The sequence below is a fragment of the Chaetura pelagica genome, unplaced genomic scaffold, assembly GCF_000747805.2.
Source record: "Chaetura pelagica isolate M959 unplaced genomic scaffold, ChaPel_1.0 scaffold235, whole genome shotgun sequence".
Taxonomy (NCBI): Eukaryota; Metazoa; Chordata; class Aves; order Apodiformes; family Apodidae; genus Chaetura; species Chaetura pelagica.
In genome coordinates this window covers 1,975,102-1,990,527 of record NW_009953215.1, presented here as the reverse complement: position 1 = coordinate 1,990,527, position 15,426 = coordinate 1,975,102, and the positions used below count along the sequence as shown (strand labels likewise).

General features: G+C 38.6%; 1 protein-coding gene across 1 annotated transcript in view; it reads right to left on the bottom strand.

The window, feature by feature from the left end:
• The window catches only part of NID1 (nidogen 1), a 46,475-nt gene that overhangs the window by 22,637 nt on the left and 8,412 nt on the right, over nt 1–15,426 (bottom strand). Inside the window, exons 4-13 of the mRNA XM_009997600.1 lie at nt 14,601–14,830; nt 13,257–13,684; nt 11,850–11,999; nt 10,305–10,556; nt 9,012–9,212; nt 6,944–7,189; nt 6,061–6,204; nt 4,495–4,623; nt 1,338–1,481; nt 677–799 (exon numbers count right to left, since the gene is read on the bottom strand). Of these exons, the coding sequence (XP_009995902.1) occupies nt 677–799; nt 1,338–1,481; nt 4,495–4,623; nt 6,061–6,204; nt 6,944–7,189; nt 9,012–9,212; nt 10,305–10,556; nt 11,850–11,999; nt 13,257–13,684; nt 14,601–14,830 (2,047 nt within the window). The remainder of the gene's footprint in view (nt 1–676; nt 800–1,337; nt 1,482–4,494; nt 4,624–6,060; nt 6,205–6,943; nt 7,190–9,011; nt 9,213–10,304; nt 10,557–11,849; nt 12,000–13,256; nt 13,685–14,600; nt 14,831–15,426) is intronic.

Sequence of the window (15,426 nt, the reverse complement as noted above, 5' to 3'; positions counted from 1 at the left end):
TGAATTGAAGTAACCATAACAATGCCACTTTGGGCTTCAGTGTTCTACTTTTTTTTAAAGCATACCTTCAAGATCAGCAGTTTTACACTTTGAGGCCCAAACTACTAATGCAGGAACAGAAGTGTGGGAGGGTAAAGAACTTTCTGCTAAACAGAGAACAAGCCAGATAAATCCATAAACAACTAAGCACTAGTTAGAAACTGGAGTTAGTCACTCTTTGTGGCTATATGTGGCATGTAGGCATCTAGATGCCACTGAAAACAACAGTGCAGATGCTTTGGTCTCATCCCTCACTTTTTTCCTGTACTTGTTGCATTTCATTTGCGTTACAAAAGGTTCCAGACATTTTATAGTAAGTGACTACTCTGTATGCAAACCAAGTCAATCTGTAAGCAAACCTTTACACGAGGCAACTTCAAAAGATAGTAACAGCTTGGGGACAGAGCAAACAAAACATAAAATGGGACACAGAATGGGGTATTGTGGAATAGTCTTAGTAATTATGATACAGATTTTGACACAAGCTTGGTTAAGTTCAGAACTTGAAAGACTTGAGAAAGAATAAAGACCCCAATAAGACAACACACAATGTGTTTGAGAGGAACCAAATTAACACATATCCTCCAATTCCCGAATTATATTTCCATTCCAACTTTCAAGTACTATAGAATTTTACCTCCTAACACACACCGGAAACCATCCCCACGATAACCTGCCTTACACTGGCAGCTGAAGGACCCAGGAGTGTTGTAGCAGAAAGCATCGGGATGACAGTGGCCCTCCTGACATTCATCTACATCTGTAAAAAAAATATCAATCTCAGTTAACTGTTCCTTCTGATGGACAAATCAGAGTGATGAATTACAGTGTGAACCTGCCATATTACTTTCAGGCTCCTATTTTAGGATAGTTGATTAGAACTGCAGACTTTTGAAGAACATTTATGCAGAAATGAAAAGGAAAAAAACAAACATGCATATATTATAGGTTCTGCACTCTGTAATTCTGATGGGTAACTTCCATTGATAACTCACACAGTATTTTAGAAATATATTCCCATGTTTCGCAAGGAAAACAATAGAGCAAGAGAAGCAGGATTTGGCCAACAAGGTTTTCAACATGTAGTTAGGTAAAGCTGCTCCCCCTCTCCACTCCAATTGATATAATTATTTTTACATAGTCTGAACATCATTTGTCACCACCTTGGTATATAAACCAATACAGTGTAAACAGTTCCAGCAGATAAAGATCTGGTCTGCTAACAGCAACTACTGCAGTTTCTGCATTTATCTCATCAATAAGAAGCATAAACTCCCACAACAAATGGTGCTACCCACCCTCACAGGCATGCCCATCTCCAGAGAAGCCAGGGAGGCAGGTGCAGATGTAGGTGGATCCTCCAGTGTACACACACTGAGCACGCTGAGGAATGTCACAACCGTGTGTGCCTGCCTGGCAATGGTTTACGACGTACTCAACAGCTGCAGGTTAGATGTACAAGAGAGGGGGTCAAAATGTGAATTTTAGTGTGCAAAGTCTGAAGCTCTTAATAAGTTTATGGGGAGCAAATAACAGCTGTGAAAGCACACAGGACAGAAAGGAAACTGAGTTTTTTTGTTCTGGGGTTGGGATTTTTTTTTTTTTCCCAAGATCTCCCCTTCCCTGGTGTTAATGCACTGCACTGGAAATTATTTGATATCCCACTCCACTAACCTAGCACTGACCCAGGGCTGTCATCACTTGGCAATAGACAGGAGCTGTGACTCACTCAATAGAAGATAAACATATTTGTCAACTGTTGGAGAGACATTTGATCAACTGTGGAAGCTGGGACCAGTCCTGCAGCTTTTCATAACCTTGTCATTGTTGACAGCAGTGACTTCAGAGTCACTGCTTTACACACTAATTATTTCAGGCAGTTGCTGGAATCCTGCTTATGCTTACCTGTTACGTCAGAGAAGAGGAAAGGAAATCACGGTATTTAAAATAAGAACAGGAAAAATATTAGAAACATTTTGGGCCCAGAAACAGATGAGTTTGCAGTGTGTGTATCTAGGAATGAACTTCCAGCTCCTGTAACACAGAGTTCACTGAGAACTTTGCTTTACACAGTTCTTATGGGGAGTTGATAGAGTACCAAGTTGAGACTCTACAATGCCTCTTTCATCACAGTACACAGATGGAAACTAGCACAGTATCAGCAGGGAAATAACAAAAATCTGTCATCAGAGCCAGATCTGAAAACAGCAATTTTCTCCATTTCTCTGGAGGAGATGACATCACTGTTAGAATAATCTGTTCTGTTTGATGAAGTAAAGTTTAGCCTACAAAATAATCTATTCAGAACTGCATTATAAATGCATAAGATTTGGAGTTGGAGCTTAAAGGGAATTCCCAAGCCCTCCAATTCCTCAGCCTACATATAGGAGAAAAGGATTTATTTACAACTCTCTTCTAAAGCTATCCAGTGAGTCACACAGCTGGTATGAAAAAGCTGCAGTTCCAGAAAAGCTGATTCAGAGCTGGTATTCCAGAGCAAGCTGCAAGAGCACAAAAAGGGTAGTTGTTGCCCCTTTTGTGGTTCAAGTTGCATGTGGGTTATGAAACCCTCCCCTGTGGAGTTGGGAGAAAGATTACCATGACATTTAATGTGTTAGTGTCCTAGTGTACTAGACTAGACTTCATCATCACTCTCTTCAGTCTTACAGATGCACAGCTTGTTTCTGATTGAACAAAGGGATAAAACCAAAGTCCTTCAAGATGGACAAGGTATTACTTAGCACTGGGTAGAAGTATGACACATCAACTTAATGGAAAAGTGGTAGAGTGAAGCCAGAGAGGTCATGACTGGAGGGAAGAATGTTCCTTTCAGGTCCAAGTGACAAAAGAGCAGTGGTGGACATAATGAAAAGAACATAAACCCACTCTTCGGCATCTCACCCTATCCCTTCCAGTGTCCTGGTAGAAGAAGTTGCTTTTTCCAACCATTCTGCAACAGAGAGGAGACCTAGGGTGCACTGTGAGATGTGAATGGCAATTGTTACTGAAGCAGAGAAATGGGGCTTGTGATGGAATGTAACACACAGCATGCAAAGTCACACACTTAAGGGAAGTGTGCAACCTTTTGCTGCAAGATAGAGGCTCCTCATTCTTGGCTGAAGAACAGTCTCAGCTATAATGAGGAAAGACCTGAATGAATTAGCTGATCAAAGTATAGCTATGTTTCTACCACAAAGCAGCCACAACAGGAGTAATTGTAATCCTCAGCTGATATCAGCTTTTTCCAAAAGAAACAGCAACTGGTCCAAACAAACATACTGGAAGAGTGTGTATAGGTTTTGTCACTACAGAATTAAAGTCAGGCTGCATAGACAAAATTTCTAACTAAAAAAATAAAATCTAAACTATATCCTATCCTGACAGTTCCATCTTTACCAGTAGAATCATTATGCCTCTTCTATCTGCCATTTGTCATGATCTCTCTTGTATCTGCCCCTTGTAGATGTTTTTATTTAGTTTTTGAGGTTTGCAGTATAAATTACTCCCAAAAGAATCAGCTTAATGTTCTCAAAGTTAAAGTTTATGGTTTTTCTTTCTCCATGTAAAATTCACTTTTCAATATACATCCCACACAATTAACTTGCAATTCTGTCAGTTACCAAATGGAATTTCTACAACTTTAGTGGAAACCAGAGCAATGAGGAAAAAATAGCCCTGGTTAGGACAACCTTAGTCTAGCAAGTATAAATCAGCTCAGGCTTCTTCCAGAAGAATTTTTCATTAAATAAAGAAAACTAAGTGACAACTAGACAATTTGAAGTTTTAATGGTCAATTAACAAACCAGCTAGACTTTCTCCAAATCTCAAACATTTTAACAGTGGCGTGATCTGTAGTTACAATTCCTTTTCGTCATGATTAACTATCACTTCAGAACAAGCCTGCAATAGCATAGACACATTGGTTTAGACCTGTGCACTGTCTTGTCTAAAGGATGAATCTTAACTAAATTTCAATCTCTTAAATCTAATTCTGAAACAAATATAAAAAATGAAGCAAAACATAAAACCTCAAAAAAACAAAGCATAGGACTACAAAAAATGCAGAGAAAGCCCTATGACATCTTGAAAGTGAGATGCTGCAAAATAACAAATTACTGCTCACTTTAATTTTCCTCTTTCACAAATTTGAAGTTTACTTCCATGTGAAATCTACAGCTAAATATTGATATGGAAAGGACAGAAGTATTTAATAATCATTTCCACTTTCTATTTGGAAACATTCTGTGTGTGGCATTTTTATGAGATGAAAACAAAGTAGTTTAGGCCCCTTCTTCGGTTACCTAATGGATTGTAATGACTGACTGCAGCTAGAACTCATAAACTCAGCTCACATTAGAAATCAGCACTGATCCTAAAAGCTCTGTTTTCTGTCTGTGTGAGGCGAATCACAGCCTGAAAGCTGGTGGCAGGGCTTTTAAGAAATGTGAAACTCACCAACACAAGTCCGCCCATCTGCTGCAAACTGGTATCCTTCCACACACTCACAGCGGTAGGTCCCCGGCTGGTTATTGCAGACTGCATTGCTGCCACATAGAGCTGGCTGCTCAGAGCATTCATCAATGTCTACAATATTATAAGGATTTCAGTTATTACAAAGATGCATTTAATACGGATGCCAGAAAAAAAGCAGCAATGGTGCAACCCTTGAATAACAGCAGGCTTATATATTTAAACTACATCTTGGAGAGACCATACTTCTTAAGAGATATTAGTAACCTGAAAACAGGTTTTCAGTTAACTGTGTCGTCAGCTAATCTGCACCAAAAAAATGGAGAAGAGGTTCTATAAAGAAGTAGTAAGTGACAACTAAATCAAAAAGGAAGGAGAAGCTACAGAAGAAGAAAATGCATCCTACGAGCTGATCACAAGCAGTGATGACTATTGGGGAAGCATAAACTTTAGGATGGACTTCCCCTCTCATTATCCATATACATTTGGTTAAACAGAGTGCTGGGCCATCTTGTCTAGACAGTGCTTTTGCCAAGAAAGGTTGGACCAGATGATCCTTGATGTCCCTTCCAACCTGGTGTTCTAAAATTTCTAACCAACTGCTGCTCAACTCACAGCACCAGAGGACTGGGAGGGACAGATGTTGCTGTTTTCCTTTGGAAGTTGATTTAAGGGTTGGAAGGGGGCAGGGGGGGGGACAGGAGGGAAGTTGGGGTGTTGTTTTTTTGTTTAGTAAAGAAACAACTCGGGTAACTAATAGAAGTGATGCATATTTCATTAATATCCACTTTCACCTCTTGAAAACAAGTATTTGTGCTGTTATTTGATTATAAAGCATAACCGAAAATACATTAAGAATACCGAGTTGTACAGAGCTGGGAAATTAATGTCTCCTTGAACAGCAGGGATTTTCAGAGCAGACCTTGAAAAAGATTATTTCAAAAGGCTCCACATATCTGTGCTCTGTACACATGTGCATGTACAATTCTTCATCTCCTCCAAGAACTTTTAATCTAGTTGGCTCATTTTATCCAGAGCTTGCAGAACAGTTCACTTCTCACAGCTAAGTTCCCACAAGATTTATGAAAAGGCAAACTAGGTAGGGAAGATGATACATAAGCTAACAAAACATACCAAAGTTTGACTCTTCAAGACAGCCAAACTTACTTACTTTAATTACTGAGCTACATCAACTACCCCAGCATCCCTCTAATCCATCTTTCTCAAAACCAGCTTTTTGGGACAGTTCATTTTGCTGGAATGATTAGTCCTGAAGGTCAATACATTCCAAGCTACATTTGCTGTCATTTTGTCACTCTCTCTATATATATTTGTCACTATAAGGGTGGTGAGGCACTGGAATGGGTTGCCCAGGGAGGTTGTTGATGCTCCATCCCTGGAGGCTTTTAAGGCCAGGTTGGATGAGGTTTTGCATAACCTTGTCTAGTGGTAGGGGTCCCTGCTCAAAGCAGGGGGGTTGGAACTAGATGATCTTTAAGGTCTCTTCCAACCTTAACAATTCTATGATTTTTAATGACATTTTTTTGGTACCATAACAAACGTTTCCATCTCCACGGAAGCCAACTGAACAGTCACAGAAGAAACGGTTTCCAGTTCCCGGACGACACGCTGCATTGGTGTCACAGTTATGGGTACCAGTGTAGCAAGGATTCCGGTTAATATCAGCAGAACCATCTGAAAAGAGAGATCATAGTTAGCCATGATGATTCTATCCAACAATAATGCATCTTCCAGCCACTGACACTTGACCTAAAATGTGATCCTTAACAGCCTGGTTTCTTCATTTTAATTAGCAGAACTTTATCTTTGTAACAAACAGAAAGTAGCACAGCCCTTTCTTGTACTCATCTGGTGTGCATTTTCAAGTTGCTCCTTTGCTTTCTTTTTGATTTTAGTTTAGAAAGACAAAATTGGGCAGCCACTTCATAGGCTGCCTACCTTCCAAAGACAGAACGCCATGTTCCAAGATAAATTACAGAAATTTACTGTTTCAATGGCAAATCTTATTCCCTTCTTTTGCCCTTTGCTCTGATGGCATAAAAATAATTAGTAGAGAAACTATAAATCAGGTAAAGATAAATTATACATTCCATGTATCTGAGCAGTAATAGATTCAAGGTAGCATGTTGAGAGTATTTCAAGGAATTAGACATAAATTCCATTGAATTTCAAGAGGAGATAATCACTTAAATACCCTTCCCTAAGTGAACAAACTTTCAACAGTCCCATTTACCCTCCTCATTTCTGGACCCAAACTTCTACTGACTAATGCAACAAATCAATAGTAAGTTATTAATTTAACCCAGCTAAGGTAGGCAAAAAAAAAATAAATAAATAAATAAATAAAAAAAATATATATAAGACTGCTGTTATGTACTCACAAAGGAGAAAAATATTTCCAATTCATACATACCACTGATTGGGCCGATGGAATTACTCATAGCGTATCGCAGAATTTGCTCATCTCGGTTATACAGGACAAATACACTGTCCACTGAGAGTTGCTGAGTGGCAGGAGCAGCATGGTGAGAGTCATCATGAATGCATTCATCAAACGAGATGGTCTGTCGCCACTGATAGGCACCCGTGTAGGTGGATGCAACCCCATCCCTTTCTGGCTCTGTCACTGTGTACTCCCTGGTGGACGATGAAGTGATCACTGCAACACAGCAGCAAACACACTGATCAGAATGGAGAGCAAAAATATTCTGCCCAATGCTACCTGTAGACTTGGGATACAGGCTGAGTAGTGAAAACAGGAATTCCAATGGCAAGAAGGAATGAAAGTGCTGTTTTACATACAAAGGAGTAGGCACTTGACTAGGCTAACTCTGTTCTTGCATATCACAGCCTTGAGGAATGAGTCATATAATTCATCTTGACATATCTAAAAAATTTAACTTTACTTTGTGGGTTACCAGGTAAAGAAAGGAAAATTCAACTCAGGAATCTTAGAGGTTTCTTTAGATTAACTTACATAACGGATCTATAAGCTAAGAAGGACAAGAGCCATGTCATCAGCAGCAAATTACATCCACTTTTAGCCCAATGTGGTCTACTGGCCTCGGACTTTGACAGTCTTGAAGAAGCTGCATGTCTGAGAGCTCTTGTATGCTTCACAACAGTTTTCTGTCTTATGAGAAAGCTCCTCAGAACTCCACTGTTCCTCATATGGATTCCAGAACACAGCTGCACCAATCCACATGCAACTATTAGCAAAAGCTGCATTTCTGCTAAGCTATCAAAGTGTCATAGGGCAGCAGAAGAATAAGTGAGTACTTGTAAATCAAATCCAGCCTGAATGATGCCTCCTTCCAGCCCCTTACGTTTCCTCCATTTAAATAGCATTTCTGCCAAGGCAGGTGTTCCACAGAGCACATGCTGCTCAAACAACTTCTCCAAAACTCTGAAATTGTTCAGCCCAAAGCAGAAGCTTTCTGCTACCTCCATCTCCTCCTCCTCACAGTTCAGAATGACAGGCAAAGCAGCAAGAGGAGTCCCTCACTGGCTACCAAAGTCAGACATTGGTGGATATAAGGCAGTGATGATGCACCTACACCATTTTCAGCTATCTCTGTCAATCAAAGTGTGCCCTTGGAGCAAAGTGTATTGTCTCCAGTATTCATGCACTCCTGGGTGCACCACAGCCTGCTTCCTCTTCGCTGCTGTTTGACAGCTGGGCTGGCCAACCAGCAGCAACTCTCCAACCTCACTTGGTTTTGCTATTTTGAAACACCCGTAATTTTACCCAGGAAGAGGAAAGCAAAAGAAGAGAGATTCCCCTCTAAATATTGAAATGAAGAATGGCTTTCCTACGAAATCTTGGAGTCAGAGATATGGAAGAGAGAGTGGCGGGGGAGGCGAGAGAGACAGGAGAGAGAGAAGTAGTGAAGAGACAATGGAGGAAACTGATAAGGGAATTAAGAAGCTCCTGATTTTCTGCTCAAATTATTCAAATTCAGCTCGTGTAATACTAACAAAATGTTGCTACAAACACAAGGAACAGTCATTGCAATGCAGTTTATATAACACATACTGGTGAATAACTGGTTTGCATAGTCTTCTCAGAGAAGACCAAAGCCCACTTGATGACATTACCAGAAAAAATATACAGCAGTACAGTTCTTACTAAAGAGCTGTGGACCCTACAAAAAAGCTTGCAACTGGTATGACTATGATCAGCAGTTTAAAAAATGAGACCAATGAAAAGGGAAATCAGTAATGTTTTGCAAAAGAAGAGCTCAGAGAAAGTTAAAGCAAACATTTTTTCAATTAAAATATTTGAATGGGATAATGAAAATATTTCTAAATTCACCTTCTTCTGGGACCTGTTCCTAAAAGGCAAAAAGCAACTTTCTGTAAATTTAAGGATCCTGAGTACACTAGCTATGAAGGGAATAAAATAATGTTTTTCAGATTGTCTTACTCTCTGCTCTGAGAAACAGGCACTTTCTTATAATTTCATTCTTAGGGAACCTTACCAGAACTAGAAGTGTGATAGAGTTCAGTGTATGGCTCTATATGGACTGATGCACCAGATGGGATCTCAGGTATTCTGCCCTCCATCTCTGTGCTGATGGTAAGGTGACCATGCTCATCAATTCCACTGAATTTCTGCTTTATAACCAGTTTCTCATTGTTGCCAAGAAAAGTCACTTCAGTTTGCCGTGTAAACTCCCCACCTAAAGAAACAACATTAGTTAAATCACTTAACAGCAGTTTCTCAGTCATTCTATTTAAAGCTTCTAGTAGATAAAATATAAATTACTATTTTCCACAAGCTTAGATGCAGCTTAATTACTAATTGAAAATATCTTTCAGAGGTATACTGATAATAACCTTGGATAATGCAAGGAATATTTTCTTAAGCACTAAACACACTAAATTGCAAGTAAGTCTGAAGAAGAAGGTTTTTTCAAATAATAAAAGAAATGTTCAAACAAAGATAACATTAGTAGGCCATATCCTACTAGTTAAAATGGCAAAGGAGTTGCAAATTTAACCTCCATTAGGAATACAGTGAGTTAAAAAAAAAATAAAACCCAGTACATCTGTTTCCAAATCAAAACCAAGTGAAATGTATGTTATAAATTCCAGGACAAACTTCAAACACGCCAAATCCAAGACAAGTCCAAAACAAAAAGTGATGTTCCACTAAATTTGCAGTACAGGGTTATAAAGGATGAAATTTTAAAAAGAAACACATGTTCTCCTAGAACAGATCTGATCAACATCTTGAAGTCATGTGCGCAAGCAATGAGATTTGGCATCAAACTCTTATAAAAAGCTGTAATTGTGAACTGGGGTTTCCCTCAAATAAGTTAAGAGAATCTTTTGCATCTAATGCAGGAATTGCTTCTGTTAAAGAATTTCAGACCTTCATGAGGTCAGATTTGGATTTTTCTTCTGCTCTGTTGGCACAATCAGGCAATTAACATATTAGACCTCTAATAGATGCAGGGGAAGCTTTTTTTCCATAGCTCTTTACAACTTAGTACCAAAAATCAGATCCTTTTTAACAATCTCTTCCTTGCACAGGAACTGGCCAAGCTATTCTTTCTAACACACTTACATGCTTATGCACCGACAGCAAATTAAAAAGTCTGATATCTATACATTGTAAACAAGAAGAACTGTGAGAAGTCTGATGACAAAACAATCCATTTGCAGCTCAGAATATGTTTTCATCCTGTATTGCTTCTGCAGACACATTTCTCTCAAGACAGAGGAAAGCATAGCATAGTTTTTAAAAATGATTTTAATGTAAAAGTTACCAGTAACACTGAATCCATTTTTATATCCTTGCTGTTCCACAGCAAACATCCATCCTATGATACCTCCAATAGAGGCAAGAGGCAGTAAAGAATACCCCAAAGTCTCTGGGATTGTGCTGATAGCAGTGTAGGCACGCCCTTGGTTCATCACAACATAGGAGTGGAGATCAGTGTTCTCAAATATAACTGGAATGGGGTTATTTCCTATAAAGATTCTTCCTTTGACTTTCCCGTTGACTCTCTGAGGCGAACCTGGGAATTCAATACATTGCATCAGAACAAAACAACAGTTCTCACATACTCTCCAAGGAATGTGTTCAGAGTGTTCATTATGTTCAAATATATTTGTGTTGAAATAAATGGCAAACAAATGCTCACAATATTCGACAGATAGGAAACTGCCTCCAAGCAGCGTGTTGATTTGCTTAGGCACATAGGTACACACATATGTGTGTGGTCAGTATACAGATGACTAAGTGGCCAAAACTGCCTGAAGAGATGCCTTTTAGTCTCATTAACAGTTTTGTCTGAAAGGATAACTCCATAAACAGACTACGCCATTACAGTATCTCTGACAGTAACTGGCATACAGAAACTTCTTTTGAAGATCACACATCATGGCAATATCTACTGAAAGTAAATTTGTTCATTCCCTATTAGAAGGCTAACAGCATTAGGTCCTAGAATAATAGACCTATTATTCTAACCTGTCCTATTTCTTGACTGTTTTAAGACTGCCAGCATTTTAAAGAAGCAGCTATTTTGGACTGCTAGTTTCCTTCTGTATATAGTTTCCTGCAGGTGATTTCAAATTCCATATTCATCAGATACTTCTTTCTTTCTCTGAAAAATTCAGTTTCATGAACTGAAAGTTAAGCAGCAGGTTTTGCTTTCTCCCTTACAAAACACGAAGTCTGCAGTCAGATATTTGAGTTGTTGAAATGCATCTATACACTTTAGTCAAGTCACTATGAGGATTACAAGTGTATACATAAGAAATTCCTTTCTGGATTTTACACAGGAACAAAACTTAAATGGGTAGCCAGTAAAAAATCTGGCAGATCAGCCCTTTACTAAAGAAGCTTAAAAGTCAGACAAAGATATGCTCTTTAGTTTGATGATCAAAATTTTTTGCTCATTTCTTTTAAATTGTCCATTTCTAGAGCAAGGACCACATCTGATTATAACACACTTGAACTTCACACCTAGTTCTAGCAAAAAACACTTGATGTTATGCTATCTATTAAATTATGTCAATTACAGAAGAATTTTGGTGTTGTTTTTTTTTTTTTTGTTGTTGTTGTTTTCTAGAAAGTCACGTTAAAATGTGTAATTCATGTGATTGACCACCGAAAATAGTTTGCTTCATTCAAAACCCACACTATTTTAGAAAGCATAGCTCACTTTTTAACATACCTTTCAATACATCTCAGTGAGGTCTTTCAAAAAGTATTTTAACCACTTCTTTAGTACTGAAAACAGGCCAAATCATTCAAGAACCCCATGTGTAATCGCAACTTGTGTACTTAATTTTTAAAAAGTTACCTTCTGCTACACATTGTCTGCCATTTCCTTTGTAACCAGCAATACAGCTGCAACAAAACCCGTTGGGATAATCTTTGCAAACAGCATGAACAGAGCACTGGTGACGGTTGTTGGCACAGGTCTGTTGGACATCTGTGTGGTAGCGAAACACTGCAGAAAATAAGGCCAGACATTTATACTTCATGTAATTACTACAGTATTCACATATCCCTGGTTTAGTTTAAAAATATCTCTAGACTCACTTGATGAGTTTTTTCATTTTCTTTTTAAGGAAAATAAACAATTGAGACTGATTTTTGCTAACCTTATTATGCTCCAGGAACAGCTTACTATATTTTGCAGAAAACATCAAGGCTGCTCTCTCCCTGGACGTGTTCAAGGCCAGGTTGGATGAGTCTTTGTGCAACCTGGTCTAGTGTGAGGTGTCCCTGCTCATAGCAGGGAGGTTGGAACCTGATGATCTTTAAGGTCCCTTCCAACCTTAACCATTCTATGACTCTTTGTTAGAAAACTGTTTAATTCTATTTACTTCAGCAGATTGATATTAATACAGATCAGTTCAACTGTCTTGGCAAAACTAGCCAGATAGTAATTTTAACCTGTCCTTGTTTCCGAACCAAAGCAAAAAGGAGTCTTTCCAGCCTCAGAACAAAACACAGCAACATGGTATCCAGGACCATATACCAAATGATGCACCCTGTAATCTTACTTGTTTTACCTTATTATTTCACAGAGATAGAAAATCTTGCATCTGCTTGAAGAAACAATTAACACATGGGCAGTCAGTCACACTGTTTTGAATGTTCTATAAACACTTCCAGAAGTGCTAATCCCACCCTTGTAAAATCTGAGGTCATGAAACCCTAGCCAAGCATTTTTACAACAATTACTATTTCGAACCATTAGGAAATCACCTGTAATCAGTAACACATCTCTGAAAGAAAAAAAGGCAAGTTTCTGTAGAATTGATCTTAAAATCCCTACCAGGAACAGCTACTTAATGCAGCTATTCAAGTTAAATCATACCTTTAATAATAGCCCTTGGCAAAAGAGATGGGGAAATCAGTTCCCACTATGAACGTGTCAATTTTAGCAATACAGTTATCTCTACAGGAAGCTTTCCTTTGGAGGGATTCAGGTTCCACAGACACACTGTACATGTGTCCTCCTGTGAGATCAACTGAGTAACTAGTTTACTAGACTGGCAAGATCTGAATCTGACGTGACATCTGAGTTAACTATGCCTATCAATTACACAAATACATTAAATGTGTCCAGATTTTCAGATACAAAGGTATTGAAAAATAAATTGATTATTTCTTTAGTAGCTCAATTTCTTGCACACCTGTGGTTTTTTTGCAGCCTATCCATATATTAGAAGGACCCAAGCTGTTCAGAAGACCTTACCTATACCAGTTTCATCAAATTCTTCCACATCTATGACTTGGGGTTGCTGTGGAGGGAACTGCTGGACCTGGAACTGGCGAGGTGGAGCTTTTGCTGTTGGGAAATCTTGATGACTATAAAAAGAATCTATTGGAGGTGTTCCTGTTACATCTTGGTATGAGGTCAGAAAGTCTTCTGTAGCTAGCTGAGGAACACTGTACGTAACGTGGAGCTGATCCTCTTCTGTGCTGTCCATGCTACTGGTGACATACTGCTGTCTTATTTCAGTGGAGCCATAGTCTGACATAAATGGTTTTGAAGTCATCTCCTGGTCTTGTTCATCAGTCTCTACAGTCTCCAAAACGTTGCTGATCTTGGCAGGCACAATACTGTCAGACGAGCTCCCAATCTCGAACACCCAGACACCCTGCTTCCCAGCATTGCTGCTTCTATCAAAGAGAAACATAAGCCAAATTAAAATGATCAAGCACAAGTTGTATGTTATTTCTAGCCTACACAAAATGTTACCTTTCATGAGAATTATCAGGACAAAACTGTCTAATTATCTTATCTACATACTTATCTTCAGTTATAAGGCACCCTGGACAGTTTGTATAGCATTTTTTTTTCCACATCCAGAGTTCTCTTTTTGAGAATTTCTAGCAATCTCCTCTCCAAAGTGATAGGAGCAGAAGCAAATGTTTCAGCCACAAAGATCTTGCTAACACTTACTAGAACTTTCTAACTAATTCCCTTTCCTTCTTGTTTACTTTTTCTTTGAAAAGAAAATAACCAAAACAGCCCAGGATAGACTTTAAAGAGTTAAAATATTAAGTGGTCCTATTTATAGAAGGGCTAAGCATACAGCAGCTCCTACCAGTGACAATGGAGCTATGGACTTTTGAAAAATTTGATCGAAGTCTAAGTTTTTCAGTGATGTCTAGTGACAGGACAACAGGCAATGGGTGCAAACTGAGCACAGGAGATTCCACATAAACATCAGAAAATCCTTCTTTACTGTGAGAGTGACAGAGCACTGGAACAGGCTGCCCAGAGAGGTTGCGGAGTCTCCTTCACTGGAGACATTCAAAACCTGCCTGGACACGTTCCTGTGTGATGTGCTCCACGTGATCCTGCTCTGGCAGGGAGGTAGGACTAGATGATCTTTTGAGGTCCCTTCCAAACCCTAAGATTCTGTGATTCTGTGAAGTCCTCATATTCCTCAAGAGGGTAGATATTTGTCAATGGTGGACTTTGCAATTTCTCATGCAATGGCTAATGGGATCTTTGAGTAATGCTACAATTAAGAAAATCATGGAACTCCTTGAAGTTTTTTTGAGAGATTAAACAAACAAAAAAGCATACTGGTGCAGGTTTCTAATGCTGTCTTCATCATTAGCAATCACATTGTAGGATCCTGGTTTTTCCCAAAAGTAGTAGTTTGTAGAGGCTTGACTAAAGCCAACCATAGCAGGAATCTTTCCATCATCATTCTTGGTGTATGTACTATAGAACTGCAAACTATCTTCTGGATAAAGGAAAATAGCATAGGAACTGGAGTCAGAGGAGGCTAAAACAGCCTGGAATGTGTTTCTCTGTGGAAAAAAAAATTAACATCAATTTACTCATGGAAAAATATTTGAGATAGAAAACAGAGTAATTTTTTTAAACACAAAGTCAAAATCAGAATTTCCATCACACATAATATACCTCCTAGAATAAATCAACATTATGCAAGCTTATGTTTTTCTAATGCAGTTTCAGCTTTAGCATGCAAAAACATTAAAAAGAAAACATTATCAAAGGCCAGTTAAATCTGCTAGGAAACAGCCAGAGAGACTAGCTAAAACATAACAATTTTAAGTTCTGTGTGGTGCATAGGATGCTGTATCATGTCCTTAAAATAAAAAGTGTGATGTGCTAGACTAAACAGAGAAATTCAGTAAATAGTATATTTAAAGAAGAGTTCAAATTTCATGTTGCTGCAAGTGTCTTTTCCTGTAGGAACACTCCTATGTAGTGTAGGAACCATCGAGACAGTATCTCAGACATCAGCTATTCATTGCTACTAGAGCGCAGAATCATTACTGTGAACAAAATGGTCCTGTTAGGTCAGGCACTAGAAATTAATCTTTGACAATGTAAGATTTGCTAAGTTGTGGTAATGTTCCCAACTTTATATATTGGCTTA